This window comes from Neolamprologus multifasciatus, chromosome 16 (assembly GCF_963576455.1).
Source record: "Neolamprologus multifasciatus chromosome 16, fNeoMul1.2, whole genome shotgun sequence".
In the NCBI taxonomy this organism is placed as follows: Eukaryota; Metazoa; Chordata; class Actinopteri; order Cichliformes; family Cichlidae; genus Neolamprologus; species Neolamprologus multifasciatus.
This window is the reverse complement of record NC_140454.1, coordinates 7,665,488-7,691,857: the sequence shown is the minus strand read 5'-3', so window position 1 is coordinate 7,691,857 and position 26,370 is coordinate 7,665,488. Positions and strand designations below refer to the sequence as shown.

General features: G+C 42.0%; 2 protein-coding genes across 3 annotated transcripts; one reads left to right on the top strand and one right to left on the bottom strand.

The window, feature by feature from the left end:
- The first annotated feature begins 387 nt into the window (after positions 1–387).
- Positions 388–19,449, top strand: lcp1 (lymphocyte cytosolic protein 1 (L-plastin)). 2 transcript variants are annotated; one of them, XM_085136540.1, is made up of 16 exons: positions 388–547; positions 6,576–6,671; positions 7,554–7,702; positions 7,824–7,947; positions 13,662–13,794; positions 14,684–14,765; positions 14,881–15,046; positions 15,284–15,426; positions 15,753–15,848; positions 16,273–16,468; positions 16,645–16,723; positions 16,841–16,955; positions 17,491–17,624; positions 17,880–18,000; positions 18,397–18,521; positions 18,625–19,449. In XM_085136540.1, exons 2-16 carry the CDS (start codon positions 6,608–6,610, stop codon positions 18,752–18,754), a joined length of 1,857 nt encoding a protein of 618 aa, XP_084992666.1. In that variant the 5' UTR covers positions 388–547; positions 6,576–6,607; the 3' UTR covers positions 18,755–19,449. The 2 variants fall into 2 exon arrangements, with proteins under 2 accessions (XP_084992666.1, XP_084992667.1); XM_085136541.1 differs by having other exon boundaries at positions 388–613.
- Positions 19,450–20,320: 871 nt separating this feature from the next.
- Positions 20,321–25,475, bottom strand: cnot11 (CCR4-NOT transcription complex, subunit 11). Its single transcript, XM_085136549.1, has 7 exons — positions 24,428–25,475; positions 23,732–23,896; positions 23,402–23,554; positions 22,566–22,768; positions 21,668–21,870; positions 21,160–21,256; positions 20,321–20,814 (listed from the first exon to the last, which is right to left on the bottom strand). Exons 1-7 carry the CDS (start codon positions 24,744–24,746, stop codon positions 20,617–20,619), a joined length of 1,338 nt encoding a protein of 445 aa, XP_084992675.1. The 5' UTR covers positions 24,747–25,475; the 3' UTR covers positions 20,321–20,616.
- Positions 25,476–26,370: the final 895 nt, after the last annotated feature.

Here is a 26,370-nt window from a genome sequence, read left to right as displayed (position 1 = left end):
TAACAACCACAATTATATCCAAATAAAAATGAAACTGCAGATTAAATAAGTACATTAAATGATATAAGGTGACAGAGAAAAACTACTTGCCCACATTTCTTCAGTATTGATTCATCTACTGAATTCTTTTCTTTTAACTAACACCTTCTTTTTGATGTCACAATGTCTTAAATGATACCACTGGAGTCCTGCGACACCTAAACGCCCACGGCGACCGCTCCGGCGACTGCTCAAAAGCTGTAAAAGAAGCTTCAAACCTTTAGTGGTGGGGGGTCACCTTGACTTGAAGCCACCATGCATTGCCATATAAAGACAAAAAACGCCTTTCATTCCTGTTTCTAGTTTCAAGTGTTGCATGTCACTTCCTTCCTCTTAGATTTGAATAGATGCGTTGTCGCCCTGCTTTCGGTCCCACCTCAGTGCGCTGTCTGAAAAGCAGTGAGCAGCACAGCAGCCTGAAGAACCGACTGAGGACGAAAGAGATAAAGACGGACGACAAGTGTAACCATCCGAGCCCAGAGATCAGCTTCCTCACTTCGTCTCTCAGGTAAAGAAGGTAGAGGGCAGGTGGCTTCTAATCCACGCAGGTATTTCCTGAAGGCGTAACTGCAGGGTGAGAGAAAGACTCAGATTTTTCTTTTGTAATCATCTTTGTAATGATGTATTATCGCATATATCGCTGCACAGCCATTGATTTTAGTACTGAAGCTAGATCGTTCTTGACTGCAGCTCAGTTTTGCTGCTGTATTCTTTAAAGCCTGCCCTGCTTTAGAAACCAACAGCACAAAACCCCAAACCTTGTTTGCTTCAAACCTAAACGCCTTGTTTACAGCGTGCATGTTGCCTTTAATCATTTAACACCTGCCATACATAAATTAAACAATAAGAGCAGTTAGAAGCAGAGTGAGGCCTGCATGGGGGAGAGGAACAGTGCAGAGAGCTGAAAAAGGAAGTTTGCGGTTTTCAAACTTCAACTGCAAAAAAAAAATCCCTTTAAGGTAGCAATGGGTGGGCAGAAATTTAGAGAACATCTCGGGACAAGCGATTAATACTTTATGATTGGAGAAGATGCTAAGCTGTGGATACAGTTAACTCAGAGCCGCTTGGACGATGCACACTAATTATGTGTAAATGCTCTCAGGGAGGGGTGAGATGAGATTGGGGCCATGATGCTTAGAGACGGCCCTCTTTCTTTGTGCTTTTTGCAGCTTTTTAAAGTACTTGTACTCATGTTTACCAAATAATAATACTTCTGCTACACTACTTTGCTATTTGATTTTATTTGTCAATCATGCAACATTCTGATGAAACAGGATGCTTGCCCACAGATGAAGTAACACGTGCACATTCAGTGCAGGAAATTCTTGACGCTTGCTAGTGTTGCATGTTTTAGATCGGGCTGCTGCAGGCCATTAAGAGGCCGAATGGAAATGAGGGGAAACATAGGTGTAAAAGCGTTTCCTGTGGTGTGAGGCTTTGTTAAACAAATGACAGCATGCACGAAACATGGGATGTGCAATGCTGCAGTGAGGAAACGTACCGCCCTCGCTTTAACACATGGAACACACTAAAATGACCTGTTTGCATCATGTTTTCCCCCACGCTTTTCTCTGTAATGATGCCAGCTCACCATAGCAGCGTGCAGAGCTTTGGTGGCATGTTCTCCGATTATTTTCAAAGTGGAAATCTTTACAGTTAGATTGTTTTAATATCAGGTGGCACAGTGGTGCAGAGTCACCTCACAGCAGAAGAACTGGTACAAATCCCAGCTGGGGCCTCTCAGCGTGGAGCTTGCACGTTCTCCTCATGTCTGCGTGGGTTCGTTTTGGGTTCAGAGACATGCATATTGGGGTGTGGGTGTGAATGTGAGCGTGGTTGTCTGATTGCTTCTGTGTGTCAGCTCTGCGACAGGCTGACGACTTGGCTAGTGCATGCCCCGCCTCTCGCTGGGGTGAGATTTATTAATCCTAAATCATCAAAGCTTCAGCAACACGTCGCTATTTTAACTATGTTAGAAATTACACTAAGAGATTTCAGACACAACATTCATGTGTAACTAACTTTAGATTTTAATGTTTTTTTTGTTGTTGTTGTTTTATTATAAATGCTGTTTAGTCCAGGTGTTAGCCAGAGTCAAGATACAAAGCAGTGCTGGGAAAAGGTGAAATACACACAGACTCATGACCCATGTACATGAGAAAGTTAAACCGTGTGAACCGTAAACCCTGTTTTTAAGGCGGTTAAAGTTTTCAGAAAGAAAACAATATTAGCAACAAAAGGAGAACTCATGCATGCAGATGCTAAATCAGTCAGAAATGGTTGATATAAAAAATCTCTAAAAATAAAACTGTGAAAAGAAACTGGAACTTCTTGCCACAGAGTAAAAAAAAAGATAGTTTGAGGCAGATCATGGAAGATCATCAGTGCAGAAGAGCTCAGCGACACTTTGCACCATAAAGGCCAGACTGAGTCATTTCATTTCCATGACCCATTACAAGACATTTAGCACATTAAAAGTGTTAAGACCCGTACTTTTGCTGGGCTGAGTTTCATTTCTGCTTCTGACTGCTGGCTGCTGTCTAACAGGCCGCTTGATTTTCACTGGCTCAAAGCTAATTCTCATACCTAAAAGATATGAAAAGCTTATGTGTGTGCACATGGTGAATTTGGCTCCAAAATCAAAATAAGAGTGCCAGAGCAGACATATTAGCAGCGGCTAATGATTGCCAGTGGTTGAGTTTGTCATTCACCCACGCTCGAAAAAAAGAAAAAGAATCTGCCCAAATTTAATAGTATAAATAATCTAACAGTATAAAGCCCTTATAAGGCCCTTTTTGGGTGCTTGTGGCACATTTCTCTAACTATGTTGTTTATCTTTGTATATCTTAGACTGTACTATTTTTATCCTTTATCATGCTGCTGTAACATCTATGTAAGTATCTATAGATCTATCTATTGCTGACTTCAGGCTGTGTTTATTGCTAACTAATTTAATTACATGTAAGTTTCCCAAATAATTTAGTTACACAAGTAAATGTGAAATGTTACATTTAATGGAATCTGCCCAAATGAAATTTACTTGACTGGTACAAATTCAGTTTACACCAGGCACATTTTCCTTAATCATGAATTATTTGAATAAATTAACCTTTTATATATTTCAGTTGCATTGTTCTCATATTTATTGTTTCATGTTCATTGCGGGCGAGGAATCTTTTTCTTAGTGTATCTGTGTGCCTTGCTTCCATGTCCAAAGGGCTGCTGCAGAAAGGACCTAATCATCTCCTACACCTATTCTCACTCTTTACAAACAGCAAGCAGCACGGTGGCACGGTGGTTAGCACTGTTGCCGCACAGCAAGAAGGTCCTGAGTTCAATTCCACCATCAGGCCGGGGTCTTTCTGTGTAGTTTGCATCTTCTCCCCGTGTTTGCGTGGGTTCCCTCCGGGTACTCCGGCTTCCTCCCACCGTCCAAAGACATGCAGCTTGTGGGGATAGGTTAATTGGATAATCCAAATTGCCAATTGTGAATGTGAGTGCGAATGGTTGTCTGTCCCTGTGTGTTGGCCCTGCGACAGACTGGCGACATGTCCAGGGTGTACCCCGCCTCTCGCCCTATGACAGCTGGGATAGGCTCCAGCGCCCCCCGCGACCCTGAAAAAGGATAAGCGGAAGCGAATGGACAGTCCGGCCCTCCATGAGGGACATTTCACTGTTGCCCACTTGAGGCTGTGAAACATTTACTGTAACCTGCACAGTTCAATCCAAACGATTCATACATCTGTAACCTGTCATCTCTATGGATCTGATCCAAAAACGTGCATCATTAAGACTTTCTTTATTTGTTTTCGTCACTTGTAGCTCAGTGGGGTTAGCTTTAGCGGTTTTAGCATTCATGGGGAAAAAGAAAAGGAGAAGTTTGGGTGTTTTTACACATTTACATATTCGGACTCATACCAATATTAGCTGCGTCTTTATTTATCCTATCTTGGATAGATCACCTGAAATCAGCTAATTTTACTCATTTTAAGGCAGCTTTCTTTTGACTGGCTGCCCCTCATTAACATTGGTATAACAGGTCATTTTACAACAGTCATTTTAAACAAAGTATTTCGTCATTACCTTACAGCTGTCTGCAATCAGTTACTTATCTTTCATCAGTATCTTTCAATTGCATAACATAGAAACACAGGCTGAGACACTTCTCTTTATACTGCGACACCATCTAGTATATCGATATGCATTTTACAGCAATTTGCCTTTTCTTATCATCCCTTACATCAGGTTGCTTTTCATCCAACAATTTTATTAATAAAGTCATAAATTTTAAAGTCATCATCAAACCATCTTCCCTATTGTTGTGCCCCCTTTCCTCCTTTTGTCTCAAATGTTACTTTGTGTGCCTCTTCACATTCGACTGCCAAAAAAGGATCTGAAGTCGACAAATGCTCGGAGTGAATCATCACAGACTGTGTGTCATGTGATTGGCAGCTACTCAGAACTGCTTCACTCTTCCTTATCTGCAGCTTTTTCCTTTCTAATAAGCAAAAAAGAAACATGAACACATGTGGTCATTGTCAACGTGACTGTTTGGCTGCAAAAATCGACAGCGCTCCAGTTAAATCGCGTTCTTTAAAAATGCAACGCATGATAGTGCAGGGAGAATATAATGCAATGATTTCTGTTCATTTAGTCTCTGTGTTGCCTAAGGGACACTGGAAACATTAGGTTTACTCGGTGGCGTAAGTAGTACATGAATATTTAAATCTGTATCTAGAGTGTTAAACCAAAACTGGCAGAACGGTGAAATAAAGGACCTTCTGTCACATTACAGCATCAGAAGTAAATGTTACAAATAGTCAAAGTTTCCACACTTGCAGTCTGAAGGTTGGCACTGCTCTGCCTCATTTGCGACATGACCTCAAACTTCCCCACTGAACTGAGATCATCGATCACATCTGCAGTTGCTCAGTTCCTCTCTGTGAATTTCAACTTTTTTGTGAGTAAAGAACATCTAAAGGAGTAAAACCTGACTGTGTGTTGTTGCGTCCAAGAAGCTGTTTTAGACAGAGGCTGAAAGCCTGAGGTTGATGGGCTCCCACCAGTCCTCAGAACTAAAACTTCTACATCCAAGGAGCAAAATGTGCCTTCTGCAGCTGAGAGTCAGCTTAGACATAAAACATCATTAGCTCTACTGCAGCATTTTTGCATGCAACAACATGGTGTGGGAGTTTCTGTTTGCTGATCTCTGTCTCCAGTTCCTGGTGGATGTTTGTCCCCAAATGAAAGCTAGACAGAGTTTGAACATGCCATCGATCCATCCATCTCTTGATCTCTTCATCAGCTCTCAAAAACTAAATAAATTACTTTAATTCTTCTTAATTTAATCACTAGCTTAAATTGTGGTTCATCATTTATCACAGATTCAAACAGGGTAACGTCGTCTTTGACTATAAATCAAATCAGTAATGATAACACCCAGAAATGTAAATTCTCAGACAGCTGCAGCTTTGGTTGCTGTGGTCTCTGAGCTAATTCTCTTTGGCTCTAAACTGCAATCATCTGAATTTTCTGTTACATCACAAATCTTTTAGCATAAGAACCTCTTTTGATGCCCAGTAGTAGGGGTGATGGCTCCGCCCACTGATTGCCTAGCAGCAGAGAAAATACCGTCAAAATGAGACGACCCTAATCCATTTGATTTATGTCCAAACAACATAAACAGTCATCAAGCTAGACTAACAGAGATGCATAGAGCGATTCGATGGTAGCTGCTGCTAAACCAGTGGCTACACTCAGTACCTGAAAAGATTCTCAGCGATTAAAAAGTACCACCCCATAGAGTGAGATTTGTTGTTGCACAGCTTTGGGTAGACCCTTTATTTACTGCACTAGTTGGTAGAGGGGCCGTGTTTCTAGAAATGTTCTTCAGAGACGTCCACGCAGGAAGAGACCGGCAGTGTTGTGTTGACTGGAGACTGTAGGATGTCAGGGATACAGGGTGAAACGAAAATAGGCAGTTTCCAAGTTCAGCTTCAAGGTGAGCCGCTGATGCAACCACCAATAAGAGCAAAGGATACTTTTGATTGACATATGATGAGGTGGTAATTACAAAACTGGAGGCTTGAATGTAGACTAGACAACCGCCATCTACAAATGCAGATGCAGCTTAATGTGAATGAAAAGATTCTGGTTACTAAACAGGGTTTATGTGAACCAGAGCATCACTGTGCTGTTTCCTCTTTTGGCGAAGAATTTGTGTGCATTTGCGACTTGACTGTGGGTGGTTAAAGGTTACCTGGGGGACCTCAGAGTGCTCTGATCTTATTACACACGCAGCAGTAATGAACAGAGAGGCTTTTGTCTGTCAGGCAGGAAGTGAAGCACAAGCAGGAAGTTTTGCACTGGCAGAAGTGAGAACTGAGCAGTTTGCTTCACAGTAGAAAAGCAGGTTACCATCTTTGAATTTCCTCTTTCTTTCTCCACCACATGGTCCCTGCTTACATGCTCCTCGGTGCTGACAGGCTTTGACTTTTAAATTTAAGGATGTCTCGTGTTTTTTTCTCTTGTGCCAGTTTCAGGTTCCTCTACTGATTCACGCTTCAACATGGCCGCCCCACCGATCACTGCAGAGGAGCTGGAGGATCTTAGAGAAGCGTTCACTAAAATTGGTAAGATAGATCAGAATCAGAAAGACTTTATTTATCCCCAAGGAGCAATTAACAAACAACAGAGCAGCATAACGTTGAAGATAAGGACAATAAGAACAGGCAATAACAGTGAAATAATAAATACACAGAATATACAGTAAAATTACACAGTTTTAAAATTAAAGTGACTGAAAGTCTGATGTTCAGAGGATCTCTGAAGGTGTGCTCAAAAGATGTAAGACTTTGACTCTGTTAGTGTGTTTAAAATGTCCTGGGTGAGTGGCAAAAGTCAGACTTGGCCGTCTTTCCTCTAATAGTATTTTTCTTTCTTCTCATGACACAGATTTGATCATTCCAAATTTCATACAGTTACCATTCAAATAAATACAAATGCCATGTAAGGAAGAGATCCCTAAGAAGACACAGCAACAGGTTAAACTAATATCATTTTGAATATTTAAGTAAGGATGACGTGTAATCTCAGCAGCCCGTGCAGCCACAGAGATGAGAAGGAAGTTACACACCGGACATGAAGTTAGATAATGAAACAATACCTATGACTAATATTTCAGGCCGGACGTTGTGTTAGAGAGAAGTGTGCAATCTGCACCGTTAGCAGAGTGAATAGACTAGCTTTGCATGATGATTTTAGCTTCACTCCATTTTCTTCTGATTGGTTGGAGTTGAAGAGGAGATGATTTGGGCGCACAGAAGCTCCACCCACCCGCTGTGTGCCTGAGATGACCATATTAAGGATATCCACCTGACATCATACAGAGCTGTGCCTGAGCCATTCAGAGCGGCTCACACGAGTTACTTTACTGCCTTCATTGTATGAGACTTTATAGGGAAAGTTTAATGGACCCTCTTTAAAGTTGTGCTTTCCCCTCCGTCCTCCTCCAGATGTGGACAATGACGGCATTATCAGCAAGGATGAGCTTGATGCTGTCCTCAAGGCCGCCAACCTTTCACTGCCGGGCTACAGAGTCAGAGAGATGATCCAGGAGCTGAGCAAGAGCAGCGAAGAGCTCAACTTTGATAAGTTTACTGAAGTGAGTTTACTGTAGAATGATCAGACAAATACACAGTGCAGACATAGTGTGTTGATCACTCACTTCATGCCTACTGCATAAATGATTATTTCTGACCTTTCTTTCTTGTTCCCATCTCCAGATTGTCCACGGACTAAAGAGTGCAGAGGTTGCAAAGACCTTCAAGAAAGCAATCACCAAGAAGGAGGGCATCTGTAATGTGGCAGGAACCTCAGAGCAGACTGGCACTCAGCACTCGTACTCAGGTCAGCACACACACAGTCTCGTTTTCATATCTTAGTAGGGCCATCAAATTGATATCACGCTTTCTCCCTAGCCGCTTACCCTTCCACCATCAGGCCGGGGTCTTTCTGTGTGGAGTTTACATGTTCTCCCCGTGTTTGCATGGGTTCCCTCCGGGTACTCCGGCTTCCTCCCACCATCCAAAGACATGCAGCTTGTGGGGATAGGTTAATTGGATAATCCAACTTGCCACTAGGTGTAAATGTGCGAGTGGATGTGAGTGCGAATGGTTGTCTGTCCCTGTGTGTTAGCCCTGCGACAGACTGGCGACCTGTCTAGGGTGTACCCCGCCTCTCGCCCTATGACAGCTGGGATAGGCTCCAGCGCCCCCCACGACCCTGAAAAGGTGGATGGATGGATAGTTCACTTGATTTGATGCCAACCAAGCTTAAAAGTGTTTATGTAAACAATAAAACAAACCTATTATTTAATATGAGATGCTAACCTGTATGAATGAAACGCATCAGGATAAATTCAATTCAATTCAATTCAATTCAATTTTATTTATATAGCGCCAAATCACAACAAATGTCGCCTCAAGGCGCTTCATAGATACAGAGAAAAGCCCAACAATCATATGACCCCCTATGAGCAAGCACTTTGGCGACAGTGGAAAGGAAAAACTCCCTTTTAACAGGAAGAAACCTCCGGCAGAACCAGGCTCAGGGAGGGGCGGCCATCTGCTGCGACCGGTTGGGGTGAGAGAAGGAAGACAGGATAAAAGACATGCTGTGGAAGAGAGACAGAGATTAATAACAGATACGATTCAATACAGAGAGGTCAGTTAATACATAGTGAGTGAGAAAGGTGACTGGAAAGGAAAAACTCAATGCATCATGGGAATCCCCCGGCAGCCTACATCTATTGCAGCATAACTAAGGGAGGATTCAGGGTCACCTGGTCCAGCCCTAACTATATGCTTTAGCAAAAAGGAAGGTTTTAAGCCTAATCTTAAAAGTAGAGATAGTGTCTGTCTCCTGAATCCAAACTGGAAGCTGGTTCCACAGAAGAGGGGCCTGAAAACTGAAGGCTCTCCCTCCCATTCTACTTTTAAACACTCTAGGAACAACAAGTAGGCCTGCAGAGCGGGAGCGAAGTGCTCTAATAGGGTGATATGGTACTACAAGGTCATTAAGATAAGATGGGGCCTGATTATTTAAGACCTTGTATGTGAGGAGCAGGATTTTGAATTCAATTCTGGATTTAACAGGAAGCCAATGAAGGGAAGCCAAAACAGGAGAAATATGCTCTCTCTTTCTAGTCCCTGTCAGTACTCTTGCTGCAGCATTTTGGATTAACTGAAGGCTTTTCAGTGAGTTTTTTGGACATCCTGATAATAATGAATTGCAGTAGTCTAGCCTGGAAGTAATAAATGCATGAACTAGTTTTTCAGCGTCACTCTGAGACAGGATATTTCTAATTTTAGAGATGTTGCGCAAATGGAAGAACGCAGTCTTACATATTTGTTTAATATGTGCGTTGAAGGACATATCCTGGTCAAAAATGACTCCAAGGTTCCTCACAGTGTTACTGGAGGCCAAGGTAATGCCATCCAGAGTAAGAATCTGGTTAGATACCATATTTCTAAGCTTTTCAGCGCCGAGTACAATGACCTCAGTTTTATCTGAGTTAAGAAGCAGAAAGTTAGTGGCCATCCAAGTCTTTATGTCTTTAAGACATTCCTGCAGTTTAACTAATTGGTGTGTGTTATCTGGCTTCATGGACAGATAGAGCTGGGTGTCATCTGCATAGCACTGAAAATGTATGCTATGTCTTCTAATGATGCTGCCTAGGGGAAGCATGTATAATGTAAACAGAATTGGTCCTAGCACTGAACCCTGTGGAACTCCATAATTAACCTCAGTGTGTGAAGAGGACTCTCCATTTACATGCACAAATTGGAGTCTATTAGATAGATATGATACAAACCACTGCAGTGCAATACCTGTAATACCTACAGCATGTTCTAATCGCTCTAATAGGATATTATGGTCAACAGTATCGAATGCTGCACTAAGGTCTAGCAGGACAAGCACAGAGATGAGTCCACTGTCAGAGGCCATAAGAAGATCATTTGTAACCTTCAATAAAGCTGTTTCTGTGCTGTGATGAACTCTGAAACCTGACTGAAACTCTTCAAATAAACCATTCCTCTGCAGATGATCTGTTAGCTGTTTGACAACTACTCTTTCAAGGATTTTTGATATGAAAGGAAGGTTGGAGATTGGCCTATAATTAGCTAAGACTGCTGGGTCTAGAGATGGCTTTTTGAGTAAAGGTTTAACTGCAGCCACCTTGAAGGCCTGTGGTACATAGCCGATTATTAGAGATAGGTTGATCATATATAAGATCGAAGAATTAACCAATGGCAGGACTTCTTTGAGCAGTTTTGTAGGAATGGGGTCTAAAAGACACGTTGATGGTTTGGAGGAAGTAATTATTGAAGTTAACTCAGAAAGATCGATTGGAAAAAAAGAGTCTAACTTAACATCAATGGAACTAAGAGTAGCTGTAGATAATATTACATCTGTGGGATGATTATTGGTAATTTTTTCTCTAATGATAAAAATTTTATTTGTGAAGAAGTTCATGAAGTCATCACTAGTTAACGTTAAAGGGATGGTTGGCTCAAAAGAGCTCTGACTTTTTGTCAGCCTGGCTACAGTGCTGAAGAGAAACCTGGGGTTGTTCTTATTTTCTTCAATCAGTGATGAGTAGTAAGCTGTTCTGGCTTTGCGGAGGGCTTTCTTATAAAGCAACAAACTATTTCTCCAGGCTAAATGATGATCCTCTAAATTTGTAACACGCCATTTCCTCTCCAGATTACGAGTCATCTGCTTTAGGGTACGTGTTTGAGAATTATACCACGGGGTCAGGTACTTCTGATTAGAGACCTTAGTTTTCACTGGAGCTACAGTATCCAGAGTCGTACCTAGTGAGGAGGTGAAATTATTAACAATAATTGAGGCCACCGATAGAAAATTCTAATAGTCTGAGTCAGAGTAAAGTACATCTGTTGTTATATGTGTGGATTGTTGAACTTGCCTCAGAAAATCATATGACCCCTCTGAGCAAGCACTTTGGCGACAGTGGAAAGGAAAAACTCCCTTTTAACAGGAAGAAACCTCCGGCAGAACCAGGCTCAGGGAGGGGCGGCCATCTGCTGCGACCGGTTGGGGTGAGAGAAGGAAGACAGGATAAAAGACATGCTGTGGAAGAGAGACAGAGATTAATAACAGATACGATTCAATACAGAGAGGTCAGTTAATACATAGTGAGTGAGAAAGGTGACTGGAAAGGAAAAACTCAATGCATCATGGGAATCCCCCGGCAGCCTACATCTATTGCAGCATAACTAAGGGAGGATTCAGGGTCACCTGGTCCAGCCCTAACTATATGCTTTAGCAAAAAGGAAGGTTTTAAGCCTAATCTTAAAAGTAGAGATAGTGTCTGTCTCCTGAATCCAAACTGGAAGCTGGTTCCACAGAAGAGGGGCCTGAAAACTGAAGGCTCTCCCTCCCATTCTACTTTTAAACACTCTAGGAACAACAAGTAGGCCTGCAGAGCGGGAGCGAAGTGCTCTAATAGGGTGATATGGTACTACAAGGTCATTAAGATAAGATGGGGCCTGATTATTTAAGACCTTGTATGTGAGGAGCAGGATTTTGAATTCAATTCTGGATTTAACAGGAAGCCAATGAAGGGAAGCCAAAACAGGAGAAATATGCTCTCTCTTTCTAGTCCCTGTCAGTACTCTTGCTGCAGCATTTTGGATTAACTGAAGGCTTTTCAGTGAGTTTTTTGGACATCCTGATAATAATGAATTGCAGTAGTCTAGCCTGGAAGTAATAAATGCATGAACTAGTTTTTCAGCGTCACTCTGAGACAGGATATTTCTAATTTTAGAGATGTTGCGCAAATGGAAGAACGCAGTCTTACATATTTGTTTAATATGTGCGTTGAAGGACATATCCTGGTCAAAAATGACTCCAAGGTTCCTCACAGTGTTACTGGAGGCCAAGGTAATGCCATCCAGAGTAAGAATCTGGTTAGATACCATATTTCTAAGCTTTTCAGCGCCGAGTACAATGACCTCAGTTTTATCTGAGTTAAGAAGCAGAAAGTTAGTGGCCATCCAAGTCTTTATGTCTTTAAGACATTCCTGCAGTTTAACTAATTGGTGTGTGTTATCTGGCTTCATGGACAGATAGAGCTGGGTGTCATCTGCATAGCACTGAAAATGTATGCTATGTCTTCTAATGATGCTGCCTAGGGGAAGCATGTATAATGTAAACAGAATTGGTCCTAGCACTGAACCCTGTGGAACTCCATAATTAACCTCAGTGTGTGAAGAGGACTCTCCATTTACATGCACAAATTGGAGTCTATTAGATAGATATGATACAAACCACTGCAGTGCAATACCTGTAATACCTACAGCATGTTCTAATCGCTCTAATAGGATATTATGGTCAACAGTATCGAATGCTGCACTAAGGTCTAGCAGGACAAGCACAGAGATGAGTCCACTGTCAGAGGCCATAAGAAGATCATTTGTAACCTTCAATAAAGCTGTTTCTGTGCTGTGATGAACTCTGAAACCTGACTGAAACTCTTCAAATAAACCATTCCTCTGCAGATGATCTGTTAGCTGTTTGACAACTACTCTTTCAAGGATTTTTGATATGAAAGGAAGGTTGGAGATTGGCCTATAATTAGCTAAGACTGCTGGGTCTAGAGATGGCTTTTTGAGTAAAGGTTTAACTGCAGCCACCTTGAAGGCCTGTGGTACATAGCCGATTATTAGAGATAGGTTGATCATATATAAGATCGAAGAATTAACCAATGGCAGGACTTCTTTGAGCAGTTTTGTAGGAATGGGGTCTAAAAGACACGTTGATGGTTTGGAGGAAGTAATTATTGAAGTTAACTCAGAAAGATCGATTGGAAAAAAAGAGTCTAACTTAACATCAATGGAACTAAGAGTAGCTGTAGATAATATTACATCTGTGGGATGATTATTGGTAATTTTTTCTCTAATGATAAAAATTTTATTTGTGAAGAAGTTCATGAAGTCATCACTAGTTAACGTTAAAGGGATGGTTGGCTCAAAAGAGCTCTGACTTTTTGTCAGCCTGGCTACAGTGCTGAAGAGAAACCTGGGGTTGTTCTTATTTTCTTCAATCAGTGATGAGTAGTAAGCTGTTCTGGCTTTGCGGAGGGCTTTCTTATAAAGCAACAAACTATTTCTCCAGGCTAAATGATGATCCTCTAAATTTGTAACACGCCATTTCCTCTCCAGATTACGAGTCATCTGCTTTAGGGTACGTGTTTGAGAATTATACCACGGGGTCAGGTACTTCTGATTAGAGACCTTAGTTTTCACTGGAGCTACAGTATCCAGAGTCGTACCTAGTGAGGAGGTGAAATTATTAACAATAATTGAGGCCACCGATAGAAAATTCTAATAGTCTGAGTCAGAGTAAAGTACATCTGTTGTTATATGTGTGGATTGTTGAACTTGCCTCAGAAAATCATCTGAACGAATCAGACACCAAAGTCTGACACACATATGTTTATAAAAAGAAACAAAAAATCCGTTTTGTTAATATTTTGCACGTGGTTGATGCAGATGATCATCAGCTGCTCACTTTAATTTGCTTTTTTCGTTCTGCAGAGGAGGAAAAGGTAGCCTTTGTGAACTGGATCAATAAAGCTCTGGAGAAGGATCCAGACTGCAAACATGTTCTGCCCATGAATCCTAACACCAACGACCTGTTCACCGCCATGGGAGATGGGATCGTTCTCTGGTACGTTATCTTTCACAGGAACAACAGCTGACTTCCTGAAAACTTAAATCACGGGTTTACATACAGGGGTTGACCCAGTTTGCATAATTTTTACAGACGTGTTTGGGTTGCATATTACTTCAGTTTTAAATAGCTATAATAACTTTACTGGTTGGTTATAAACTGAAAATTTGAGCAAATTTAAAAGTTTAAATGAGAAATCCAACTCCAAAAAGAAGACAACTTTATAATTTTTAGATCTCTTAAATGTATATTTTATTCACAAGAGAACACAGGAAACAAATGTTAAAACTGGGACATTTTACTACCTCATTTTTGGAAGCAACAGGTCTAAAAGAGTTGTGACAGTGCTATGTTTATCACTGTGTTGCATCTCTGCTTTTAGCAACAGTCCGTAAACTTGTCACTTTTTTTTGTATTTGCTTTTTGTTTCATGACATGTTGCATCAGCACCTGGATTCTTACACAACCTGTTGTAATAGATGCAGTGCAGCTTAGCCGTGTCTGATCAGGGGCTCCCTTAAAGACGTCATACAGATGTGCAAGTTTCCAATTCCATAAGCACTAATCCTCCATCATACCATTACAGATAAAAGCTTTTGAACTGGTAATGCACTTTTGGTAGTGGCCATGCATGCCCATGACAAAACCAGCCTGTTTTTAAAGGAATGCTGCCTGAATGAATGATTCATCTGTTGATATTATGCACTATCCATGTAGTTTTGCAGATTCGTGAACTTCTACCCCTCTGTACTTCTTTGCTGAGATATCTTAGCTTCAGGGACATTAAAAAAGAAAGAAATGAAAGTAGCCTTCATCAGCTCTACTTTCGAATTGGGGAAAGAAAACAGTTCCGTTATCAATCTGGATGTTTTTCCTCTCTTGTTAGTAAAATGATCAACCTGTCTGTAGCCGACACCATCGATGAGAGAACAATCAACAAGAAAAAGCTCACACCCTTCACCATCCAGGTGAGACTCTCCTTGATTCTGGCAACGCTTTTCGTCTTCTTTACCTACCACTGTGCACAATCAGCAGTCTAACAGAGTCTCTGTGCATGGGATATCTTACTGCTTGATCTAACAGGAGAACCTGAACCTGGCCCTGAACTCGGCATCAGCCATTGGCTGCCATGTGGTGAACATTGGAGCTGAGGACCTAAAGGAGGGCAGGCAGCACCTGGTCCTGGGTCTGCTGTGGCAGGTCATCAAGATCGGGCTGTTCGCTGACATTGAGCTCAGCAGGAATGAAGGTGCGCGTGTTTCTCATTTAAAATACAATGAAAGCTAAAAATAGACAAAAAAATGACCACAGATGTTAAAAAAAAAAACTTTGGAAGTGATATTATTTACTTGCTGAGAATTAGATTCATGTATTTAAGACAAAAGTAAAACCAAAGCCATCAGCTACTTTTCAGTTGCTAACCAGCTAATCTATACTCACTCCATGCACATGAGGATGTTTTTAACATCTGAACACATGCGTGCAGCTCTGATCGCTCTGCTGCGGGATGGAGAGAGTCTTGAGGATCTGATGAAACTTTCCCCCGAGGAGCTGCTGTTGCGTTGGGCCAACTATCACCTGGAGGAGGCGGGCTGTGGCAAGATCAACAACTTCAGCAACGACATCAAGGTGATCACACACACACACACACATCTGGGCCTTGTGTATAATGCATAAGCAGTCTCAGGCCCAGAAACACAAGCTGGGTTTAAACAACATCAGCAAAAGTAAGTCTAACTCTGTGTTCTCAGAGTCCCGCAGACCAAATGGAGAAAAGAACTGGTGTAGCCGAGTTGTGATCACTTTCATTCTTAAACGAAAGTAAAATCAGCCAACATCAATTTTTCATCGATACCGTACTACAGACAGACTCACATTAAAGACCTTTTCTTCTCTACAGTGTGAAGTTTTTGTTTGGCTGTTAGAAGGTAACCTTTCCAAACTGTTTGTTCCAGGATTCGAAGGCGTACTACAACCTGCTGAACCAGGTGGCACCCAAAGGAGACGAAGAGGGAATTCCCCCCATTGCCGTTGACATGTCAGGACTCAGGGTAAGACACCCGAGCATGCATCTGATAGCCATAGTGACCATTTAAAGGACTAGTTCACACACATCAGTCAGTGTTACTGTCCCCTGATTGCTCATAAAGACTCAGAGGGAATCAGCAGGGCCCATATAAACAAAAACTGCTGCCTCATTTGCATATATTATTTATATTATGCTATTTTCCATTCTTTGTTCGACAAAAAATATCAGAACATATAAAATTCCTTAAAGCCAAAGGCGACATTCCAAATACGTAAAATACAAACTTTATTAATTCGTTTTATTGCCATATGCAATAAAATGCGCAGACCTTTGTTGACTACAGACCTGATTCTTCCAAACATGCTTATTTTGAGTGCAGGAAACTCTGATTTTCAGCTGGTTTTGGTTCTCACATTCTAATGTCGGCCTTGCTGCTTGCTTTGCAGGAGAAAGACGACCTGAAGCGAGCGGAGCTCATGCTGGACCAGGCCGACCGGCTCGGGTGCAGACAGTTCGTTATGCCCACAGATGTCGTCCGCGGCAACCCTAAACTCAACTTGGCTTTTGTTGCCAATCTGTTTAACAAATATCCGGCTCTGAAGAAGCCAGAGAACCAGGACATCGACTGGAGCTCCATCGAAGGTAATGGTAATTGGTAAATGGATGGTTTTTATATAGCGCTTTTCTACTCTTTCTGAGCACTCAAAGCGGGCTTAATTCATATGTGAGAGATTCCCAACTTTCCCGATCTCTGTGCCCTAGTTTTCCTGCCATGGATGTTTAATAGCAGACTTTTTTGTTTGTTTGTTTGTTTCCAGGTGAAACCAGAGAGGAGCGCACCTTCAGGAACTGGATGAACTCACTGGGAGTCAACCCTCGTGTCAACCATCTCTACGCGTAAGACACCTCCCCGCTCTTCCTCTGTCCTTCTTTGACATGCAGCATGTTGAGAATATGAACACATTCTCCAGATTACAACACCAAAGCAGCGTGATGTGTTTGTTTGTGCTGCAGAGACATCGACGACGCCTTGGTGATCTTCCAGCTGTACGAGAAGATCAAAGTACCAGTGGACTGGGAGAGAGTCAACAAACCTCCCTACCCTAAACTGAGCAGCAACATGAAGAAGGTACAACAGCTCAACACAGTTCAAGTCAGACACGATGGCTCTTTCTGTGTCAGTTCTTCAAAGGACTCTCATCTCACTGTTCAAGGGGAAAGACATCCATTTATGATGGATATGAAAACCCCCCAAAACATTTTCATCAAATTTGACACCGTGCACCAAATCCACGTTGCCTTTTCTAGAAAGCTCAAATTTCCATTCATATTATATGCAAACTTTGCAATGATGTTCGCTCTCCCGATCCCACTATGAATTCTTGAAATACTTCTGTATTCGTTCACAGCAGCCAATGATTGTTTGTGAAAGATGTTTTCATTCAAAAAATTGTTTCTATTTTTTGCAACCTCACGACCAGCAAGACGTTTGTCATTACGACACATACTATGCATGTTGTAATGACACATTACACATATCTGTGAAAGGATTCACCTGATCTGAGTCCTGTGTCCAGCTGTAAACAACAGGACATCGAATAGTTTAGGGATTTCAAGCATCCACATATCCGTGCTGAACCTGAGCCTTTGTTTGTGCGTTCCAGCTGGAGAACTGTAACTACGCCGTGGAGCTGGGAAAGAAGGAGGCCAAGTTCTCTCTGGTCGGCATTGCGGGTCAGGATCTGAACGAAGGGAATCGAACCCTCACCCTCGCTCTGCTCTGGCAGCTCATGAGGAGGTAAAACCTCACTTCACTCACATCTCACATCTCTTTGGTCTCATCTTGTTTTGATTGCTCTGATCTGTGATGTGAACGTATAGGGCTGTTGTTCTAACCTGATATGAAATCAGCAGATATTTGAATGGGGGTTTGGCTGTTAAAGAAAGCGTGGTAATGCACTGAAGGGTGTATGGAACCAGAAACTATTTAACTTATAGTCTGCTTAGAAATGCCCCATTCAGGAATCTCTAAGCTACCTGTGTGTGCACCCAGGTACACGCTGAATATCTTGGAGGACCTTGGCGATGGGCAAAAGGTGATCGATGAGACCATCGTGTCCTGGGTCAACGACAACCTGACAAGGGCCGGAAAATCCACAATCTCCAGCTTTAAGGTAACACACCTCGACAGTATGGACATGGAAATCCTCCTTAGCCTCCAATTAAATGCTCCAGTGTCAAAGTCTTGATTACATCACTTCCTGTGCACACATTTATCACGGCTTTAAAGGGAACCTATTCTACTTTTTTCCAGCTCCAGATCTTTATTGCTGAACTTCGCTACAGTTGCTTTGCATGCTTTGTGGTTCAGAATAATCCAAGTTTATGTTACACTGGGCCTTGATGAAACTGCTTAACAGGTTATCCTCTGTCTGAAACAAGAAGAAAAACCCAACAGGGAGTTTTTGGTTACACTCTGGATGGCAACCAGGCTCATAGCAGTGTAGTTTCACATCTGTAACACTAAACAATGAGAGATTTACATTAACTCTGCTGTTGTTGTTGGTTAGGACCGGTCCATCAGCACCAGCATGCCGGTTCTTGACCTGATTGATACCATCCAGCCTGGATCCATCCGGTACGACCTGCTGAAGACCGAAGACCTGACTGACGAGGAGAAACTCAACAACGCAAAGTACGTACAGCTCTTCTTACAGCTTCTTATCACTTATCAGTTCAGAAATGTCTCTGCATCGCCAGCAGCAGGAGATTTAATCCAACAATTACTGTGTCTTTAGGTACGCCATCTCCATGGCCAGGAAGATCGGCGCCCGGGTGTATGCGCTCCCCGAGGACTTGGTGGAAGTCAAGCCTAAGATGGTGATGACGGTGTTCGCCTGTCTCATGGCTCGTGGCCTGAGGGCCTAAAACCACACTCACTTCCTGTCTGTGAAGAGGGGACCTCTAAGGCTAGCAGCCAAAGGAAATGAGTTGCTAATGCAGATGCTCCACTCACAAGTTGTGGCTTTAGACTGTAACTTTTTAATGACCAGAAATATTGGATTTATGATGGCAATACGGCTGTGGGACACATTATGTAACATCTGCTGGTGATTGATGTCTTTCACTCATGTTTCTCTTAAATGTACAATAGAAAACTGTTTTATTCAAACCCAAGAAGCTGAAATAATCCCAAGGGTCAAGTTAAACCTCACCTAAAGAGTTGCTTTAAAATCACACAGGTCACAGGTGTGACTTTAAATGAGTTTTTACATGAAAATATGAATATTAGAAAAAGGCTCTGTACCAGTCTCGATTTTCAAAGTGTGTAAGTCAGCTACAAAGATTTCTACCTCCAGCAAATAAACTAAGGGGAAAAAGTTCAAAGTGTTTCACTGCAGACTTTTAGCTTCGGTGTCTGTTACAGTAGCTGATCCACAACTCACAGAAGAGGACAAGTAAACAGGTACAACCAGGTAACAAGCACAAAAATGGTCTGCTAAAAAAAAAAAGAAGAGAAAGGTTTTGAAGGCAGCTGATTGGAGGTTAAATGTCCATCTTTGTTGCTGTATTAATTTTCCACTTTTCCTCAATCATCTTTTAACTGTGAAGATTGGCAAAAATATTATTTTTCCACTAAAGACTTAGCCGGAGCATACATACAATCCACATTATATCACAAAGAGTTTTATTTTCTATGCAGAGCTGCAACATTTCCCATTTTATTGTTTAAATTTCTGTGAAACCACAAGTGATCAGTGTAACACAGCCATCTGATTACAAATCAAAATGTTTATATGTGATGTTTGCAAGCAATAAACCAACATTTTTTTTATTACTTTTGTTATTTTTCATCCTGACATTTAAGTGGGGTAATCACTAAGATTATATAGTGATAGTGATGGACACTGTGAGATGCACACCTGGCTCGCACTCAGAAAATAGTTTTGTTTTTCCCTGATCTGCCATTACCCTGACACACTAGATGCCAGTATTAAGACTTGCTGCTCACCTGGCTGCTCATTCTTCATTACATGACCCACTTTAACTCTTACCTTCATTGAGGCTTTCAGCACTTGTGGTGTGAAATTAATAACTGACAGTACAGCAATTCCCAAAAATGAACATAAGCAGTAGACCAGTGTGTGGTAAATGCTAAAGAACTGCAGCGGTGGGATCAGCCAGCTCTTATCGTGGCTGCTGTTCAGATACATCAGTAAAAGTGGTTTTTAGCCTTCTTTGGCAGTTAGTGATCTAAACTGACACCATGTTCACTCTTAGCTATAACTTAATATTTAACAGATATATTCTTTCTTAAAATGTAGAATATATTTAGCGTTTTTAAACTGTCTACAGGAAATACTGTGTCTGCCTGTATAAAAAAGATTTGAGCGTCACAGCCATTCAAGTACTCACCATGGCAGGCAGGCGGCACAGGGGGATGTGAGTGACAAGAGAAATGTAACAACGATCCAAAAATACAACTACACCGAGTCAAATAAACAATCTCTTTAATGAAACAAACTCAGGAGGTTTCATTTTCCAAAGGGGAGAGCACTGGGAAAAAAGGAAATGCTGCTGTCCTTTAGGCAGACCTGGACTGTAGAAGATGAGCATATAGAGAAATGACTCAAATTTGAAGGACTTCATAACATATTTACAGTATTTCCTCTGAGCTGCACAGTCTTCTCCTTCTGTGATGTACAGGGACACTACGAGTGTGCATTAGAGCAAACCGTCCTCGTTTAGCCGCTGCTTCAGTCCCGCCCGTGTAGCATCTATGACGAGTATTATTTGGCAGGTTTGGCCTCGGTGGGGTTTTCTCCAGTGTCCAGAGTCTTGAGGAGGCGGAAGAGGCCGGCGGCCTCGCGGATGCGGCTGAACTCGATGCAGAAAGCCTGAACCTCGATGAAGAGGTCCTGAACATTGATAATCTTGTTCCGGATGAGCGACTGCAGGAAGACACAGACCAGACGGACCAGACGATTCTGGAAGAAAGAAAGTGTGATTAATACCTAATAACACCACACAAAGCATGGTCTCCAATTTACTGGAAAACACATTGAACCAGTTCAGAAGATTCTCATTCAGAGTGGGGTGAGCTGTGCGGTACAGCCCTGTCAACAAGTCTGAGCTATAGTCTGTGTCCTCAAGTCATTCTACTGTTTTATTAGTACATTATTTAGTACTTATTAGCAGGGGTGTGTGTGTTCAACATACCGACTTTCTGCTCCAAAACTTGAGGAGTTCTTTGTTCTTTTATGGAGTTTTTTTTTTTCAAGGATTATGATTAAATATGAAGAAGCATCACTACATTGAGTGTTGTACTCTACCTGCATGTATTTGTCTTTGATTTGCTCACAGGTGGAGATGCAGTTAGAGATGTAGAGGTGGATAAACTCAGGAGGCAAATCCACAGCTGTGGTCAACCTGTGGACAAAAAAGAGTGACATTTCCACTTTTGACAATTAAAACATTTAACACCTCTTAAAACAGACCCAGTTTAGTCAGTCAGCTTCTGAATGAGTCATAGCGTGAGCCGAGTTTAGTTTACAGACTAGAACTGGGCTTACTGACGAGAGGCCGCTTTACTCGAGTCACACATAGCGCAGATTAAAAAGTAACCAGTGACACAAACCCCACAAAACCTCGAAAATCTTTTGAAGACAGGATTAAAAAAACCAAACAAACAAAACTTTATTTTTAGTTTGACTTTTCTAAACTCAGCACACTGACATCAGTGTTCTGATCATTGTCCTGGCTTTGGTTGTTTTGCCTTTTTTTTTCAGATCACACATTTTGCCTTTTTCTGTAAGCAGCTCCACGGCTCCGTGCCCCCACCTGTTGACAACCTCCATGGAGTGCAGCGACATGTCCATGTTGACCAGCACTGAGAAATATTCTGTGATCTGGCTGCTCTGCATCAACTTTAGCAGCATCTCGATGGCCACCAGCGGGTTGTTCTCAACCAGGTCAGGCAGCTTCACCGGAGACAGACCGATGTGGTAAACCAGCTTCGGGTCCTTCTCCAGCTCAGCCAGCAGCTGCAGTGACAGAGCATGCAGGGAGTTACTGACAAGCAAAGATTTACACGCTGCATTTCAAATACACCGAAGGAGGAAAAAACTAAAAATGATAAATATATTACCTCTGATAATGTAATAATATTAAAAGTTTACATCTGGAAACAAAGATTTTATGCTTTCTCTTGTAAACCCTCTCTTCATAATTCAGGGTCAACGGGGTGCTGGAGCCTAGCCCAGCTGTCCTGGGGTCAGAAGCGAGGTATGCTATGGACAGATTGCTAGTTCACAGAGCTAATCCTCGGTAACAACAGACTGTATAATGAATCTCTCTGTGTCTGGGAGTGATGGTAAGACAAAAGATGTTAAGTTTGGACGTGGTTAATTATAAATAATTACCATCTTGTATAAAGATGCATACTGTCCTCCAGTGTCTAGAGAAACAGAAATAAACTTCCACTATCAATCAGCTGTAAACTACCATTTTTATCTGTTGATTTCACATTCTGACTCTTTTCAAACCATGTTTCAATGTCTTGTCTTAATATATTTGTCTTGTGCTTTTCTCCTTTTGTGAAGTAGCAACTTTAACCCTGAAATTCCTCTCTGGGTTTATCTGGTTGCACTCCAAAGGCAGCTGGTGGCAGCACCATAGTTTCAGGTTAAATAGAATTTCAGTGCCTGACTTTAAGAGAAGCATTAAATGGCTGACCCACCTGTGATTGCTGCTGTGCAGACAGCGGGCTCTTGAAGGCCTTGGACATGATGCGTTTGATCTCCACGCCGGTGCTGTTCTTCACACACATGGAGCGATCCCACTGGATGCTGTGATCTGGCTCGGTGGGGTTCAGCCACGCCAGCTCGTCCTCACACACGTGGAGAGGAGGCGGCGGCCGGATGAACTCAGGGCGGAAGTGACCTGAGGATTAAACAATGATATTGAAACACTTGTGATAATCCTGTTCTGTTTCAGATGTAGCTTTATTCATGGGTGGCGGTCTACTCTAGTAACCATGGCTACATGTGTGCCAGCTTTAAAAGGTGATCTCGTGTTCAGTGAGCCAAGCATTGTGTCTCAGGATATGAACAGCAATGAACTGTAATATTGGGACACCACGGCAGAGAGCTGAAGCTCTGATGCACACACTAGTGAAACTACTCAGGTTCTTGTGTGACCATGCTGCTTCATCTGACTTATGGATGAACATAAGTCCGATGTGGACTTGACAGCTGAAAACCCACAAAACTGCCAGCAAAGCAAAACGTTCACTTGTTTTTCATCTGTGATCTCCTTATTCACACAGCTCCTGTCTTGTAAGCTAGAAGTGAATAACCAGCCGAACTTTTTTTTAGTGATGAGACACATGATGATAAGACATACTCTTTTCATGTTGCACACACACACACACACACACACACACACACACACACACACACACACACACACACACACACACACACACAGAGAAATCACTGAGGTGACCTGCTTTTAATGTTCTTGGTTTTCTGCCTTTTTTGAAAAATGAACAAACAAATCATCAATAACACTTACTTTCCAGCGGAGGGCGTGGGCCTGTGACCAGAGACTCTATGATCTGGTTGGCCACAGAGCTGTCGAATCCTGAGTTGGATGAGTCTGGGTCTGGATCATTGAGAATGCTTGGGAAACTGGCCTTACTCTGAGTGGGCAACTCTGACTGACGCTCTAAACAACAAAGAGACAGAAAGAGTGAATTAAAACATAAAAGAAACAAAGTGCACTGGAGATTAAAGAAGAAAAAAATTGCCTTTTAAAACAAACCAATATAAACAAGTGACAGTTTTGACCAGTCACACCTAGTCTTTCAGTCAGTAGATAATTTATGGGTGAGTGGGTACTGACCTGCCAACGCTAGCTGCAACCCGCTGATGTCTACAGACTGGGGCATGTTGCCAACATCCATGCAGGACACCTGTCTGGGTGTCTTTTTGAAGAGATCCCTGGGAGGTGCCAACATCAGTTGGGACAGGAAGAACTTCTCAGGTTGGGTGATGGGAGGCAGGAAGCCTGGACACAAAACACAAGAGACTTCATACACTTCATAATCCCTGATGCCCTCATTTATCATGTTACACAGTCACACTGAGACTGCCAGTGTAACTGGGTGTTGCACTGGCAGCAAGATCTGAGGGTATATGTTTAACTGAACTGAACAAGTTTGTCTGAAATGAGAAACAGACTGTTTCTCATTTCAGACAAACAGATAGGGACAACATTACATAAGGCTGTGGTCCTTCAAAGCACAATCATGTGCCACAGAGACATCACTCGTTTGTGTCTAGAGTATAAGATGCCAAAAATCTTGATTGGTCATCACTGTTACAACACGAAGACTCAGACTCTTAAAAAAAACAAACAAACAAACAAACAAACAAACACAACCCTCAAATATTGAGTTTAGCTTCAGAGAAAACCTCAACTTTGTATCAAAGCTTATTCACTGCTGCTACTTTATGTCCTGCTCGTTTAGGCCTGGCTGATTTCTTTCTCGGTAACATAACCAAAGTCAGGAAAAAGCGTTTTCACACGGAGACCTACCGGACAGCACCTTCTCCTGCTCCTCTCCGGCAGGTGCGGGGTTCAGCAGGTGCGCGAAAACAGCGGCGAAAGGGTTAGCGGCCAGTGGCTCGGTGCGGTACATCTCCCACAGCAGGTAGAGGGCGATGAGCCGCTGCGGGGAGCTGGGCAGCAGGTCCGGTTGCTGCAGAAGCATCACCAACACCGAGCCCACCCTGAAGTGCTCCGCTTTCCCGAAGTAATGATGAAAGTGAGTGGAGAGGCTTTCGAAGGAGTTGGTGCAAGCCTCTTCCGAGATGATGCTCAGTAGGTTGGACAGTTCCTTCGGAGCGAGTGTCATGGTTTCCTCAACTGAATCTTTTCTGCTTGGGCGGAACCGTTATAAGACTGTTTTTTTCTTTAAATAGCTAATATAGCAAACACAGCATCCCCGCAACGAACCAGGTGTGTTTAATTCATATTTGAAGAGCAAATCTGAAAAGCTACAGAATGAAAATAGTCAAACGAGTTGTTAGCAAAAAGTTAGCTTAACTAGCATTGCGGCGCTAACTGACATAAAGCGGCATTTTCACAGTCGAATATTCCGCCCCACAAACTCCACTCTGCCCGGTGCTGAAACTGCATAACAGTCTTACAAAAACTAACAAAACATTAACCGATAGAAACATCCAAGTTTGTCCAGGTGTTTTCACGACTGTTGAGAGTCGGTGACCGACGTATTAGCAGTTTAAATTCACGACAGTACGTCGGTCATACCGAGCTGCATTACGGGTAATGTAGTTTCGTACAGTGGCGTTTCACTTCCCCCTTAAAATAAACTCGTTTAAGTAATCTATAGGAAATCAGCAATTTTAGACTCGAAAAGCATGAGGTGTCATCCAATAAAAGTCACTTTTAAAGCTACAGCTGACCATAAAATAGTGGTTTGACTAGATAAAGAGCTTCTTCCTTTACCGATCAGTCCTCGCGTTATCATTTCCGGCGTTTTGTCCTGTCAAAATAAAATGACCATTGTCGATACACTCTTAAAAGTGTTCTTTCTTTTTTTTTTTAACCTTTAAGCAGGTTTGTGAATATTTTTTTAAAAAATATTCTCAGTTCTTGTGAGCATACGTATTTAATTATAATTTCTTATCTTTACCTTTCAACAAAAAAACCTTAACTCTTCTGTACGCAGTTTCTACCGTCCAATCTGAAAAATACACAACAGTAGTACATGCTTATTGTTAAGACATTTATTTAGTATTTTCACTTAAAGAACATTGTGCTTTCAGTCATGTTCACTTTGGAAAGGAGAAAGCTTCTCCTGAGGCCTGTTCTTTCAGGTAGATCCTGAAGAATGAGATGAGAGAAATAAAATGAAAGCGATGATCTAAAGAAAAACCAAAGCTCCTATAAGAAATTCAAAGGTGATGAGTGCAATTCAGCAGGGGTGTGTCCAGAATTTTTTCAGCTGATTGTAGGGTGTCTTACTTTCTCTTGTGGCCACGTTTAATGAAATTATTACTATCATTGGAGAGTCTTGGGGGGGGGGGGGGGGGGGGGGGGGGACTGGGGGGGAGGGGGGGGTACTCTTAAAATATTTTGTGAATCTCAAACCAGAATTATCCTGTTTAGAGGTTAATGTCTGCACTGAGGGCAATGAAACAGATTCTTGATTTTCTTTTCTTTCTTTCTTTAAAGGCCTTGGAGAAGCTGTCCATAACATTTCACAGTTCATCTCATTTTTTAGTCCACACTTTAAAGGGATATTGCAGGCTAAACTAAAAAACCAGAGTGAGCCAAAGTTTGCAGCAGCTCAAATTATTTGCTGTTTACATTAAAGACATTCTGTCTGAAGGCTGGCGGCCGTTGTGTTCACATATGAACTTTTTTTTAAAAAACCTTTTCAAAGAGGGTTGTGTGCTGCTTCACACTACACCTTCTGTTCTTTTTGTGCTCCTACTGAGAAGTGTGTAAATTTC

Excerpts from the sequence above, each read along its gene's own strand:
- cnot11 (XM_085136549.1), bottom strand. The coding sequence starts at position 24,746 with ATGACACTCGCTCCGAAGGAACTGTCCAACCTACTGAGCATCATCTCG. Across the intron at positions 21,871-22,565 it reads CTGCACAGCAGCAATCACAG|CTGCTGGCTGAGCTGGAGAA; the intron begins GTGGGTCAGCCA and ends CTGTCACTGCAG. Across the intron at positions 20,815-21,159 it reads TCAAAGACAAATACATGCAG|AATCGTCTGGTCCGTCTGGT; the intron begins GTAGAGTACAAC and ends TCTTTCTTCCAG.
- lcp1 (XM_085136540.1), top strand. The coding sequence starts at position 6,608 with ATGGCCGCCCCACCGATCACTGCAGAGGAGCTGGAGGATCTTAGAGAA. Across the intron at positions 16,956-17,490 it reads TGAGCAGCAACATGAAGAAG|CTGGAGAACTGTAACTACGC; the intron begins GTACAACAGCTC and ends TGTGCGTTCCAG. Across the intron at positions 18,522-18,624 it reads GAGAAACTCAACAACGCAAA|GTACGCCATCTCCATGGCCA; the intron begins GTACGTACAGCT and ends CTGTGTCTTTAG.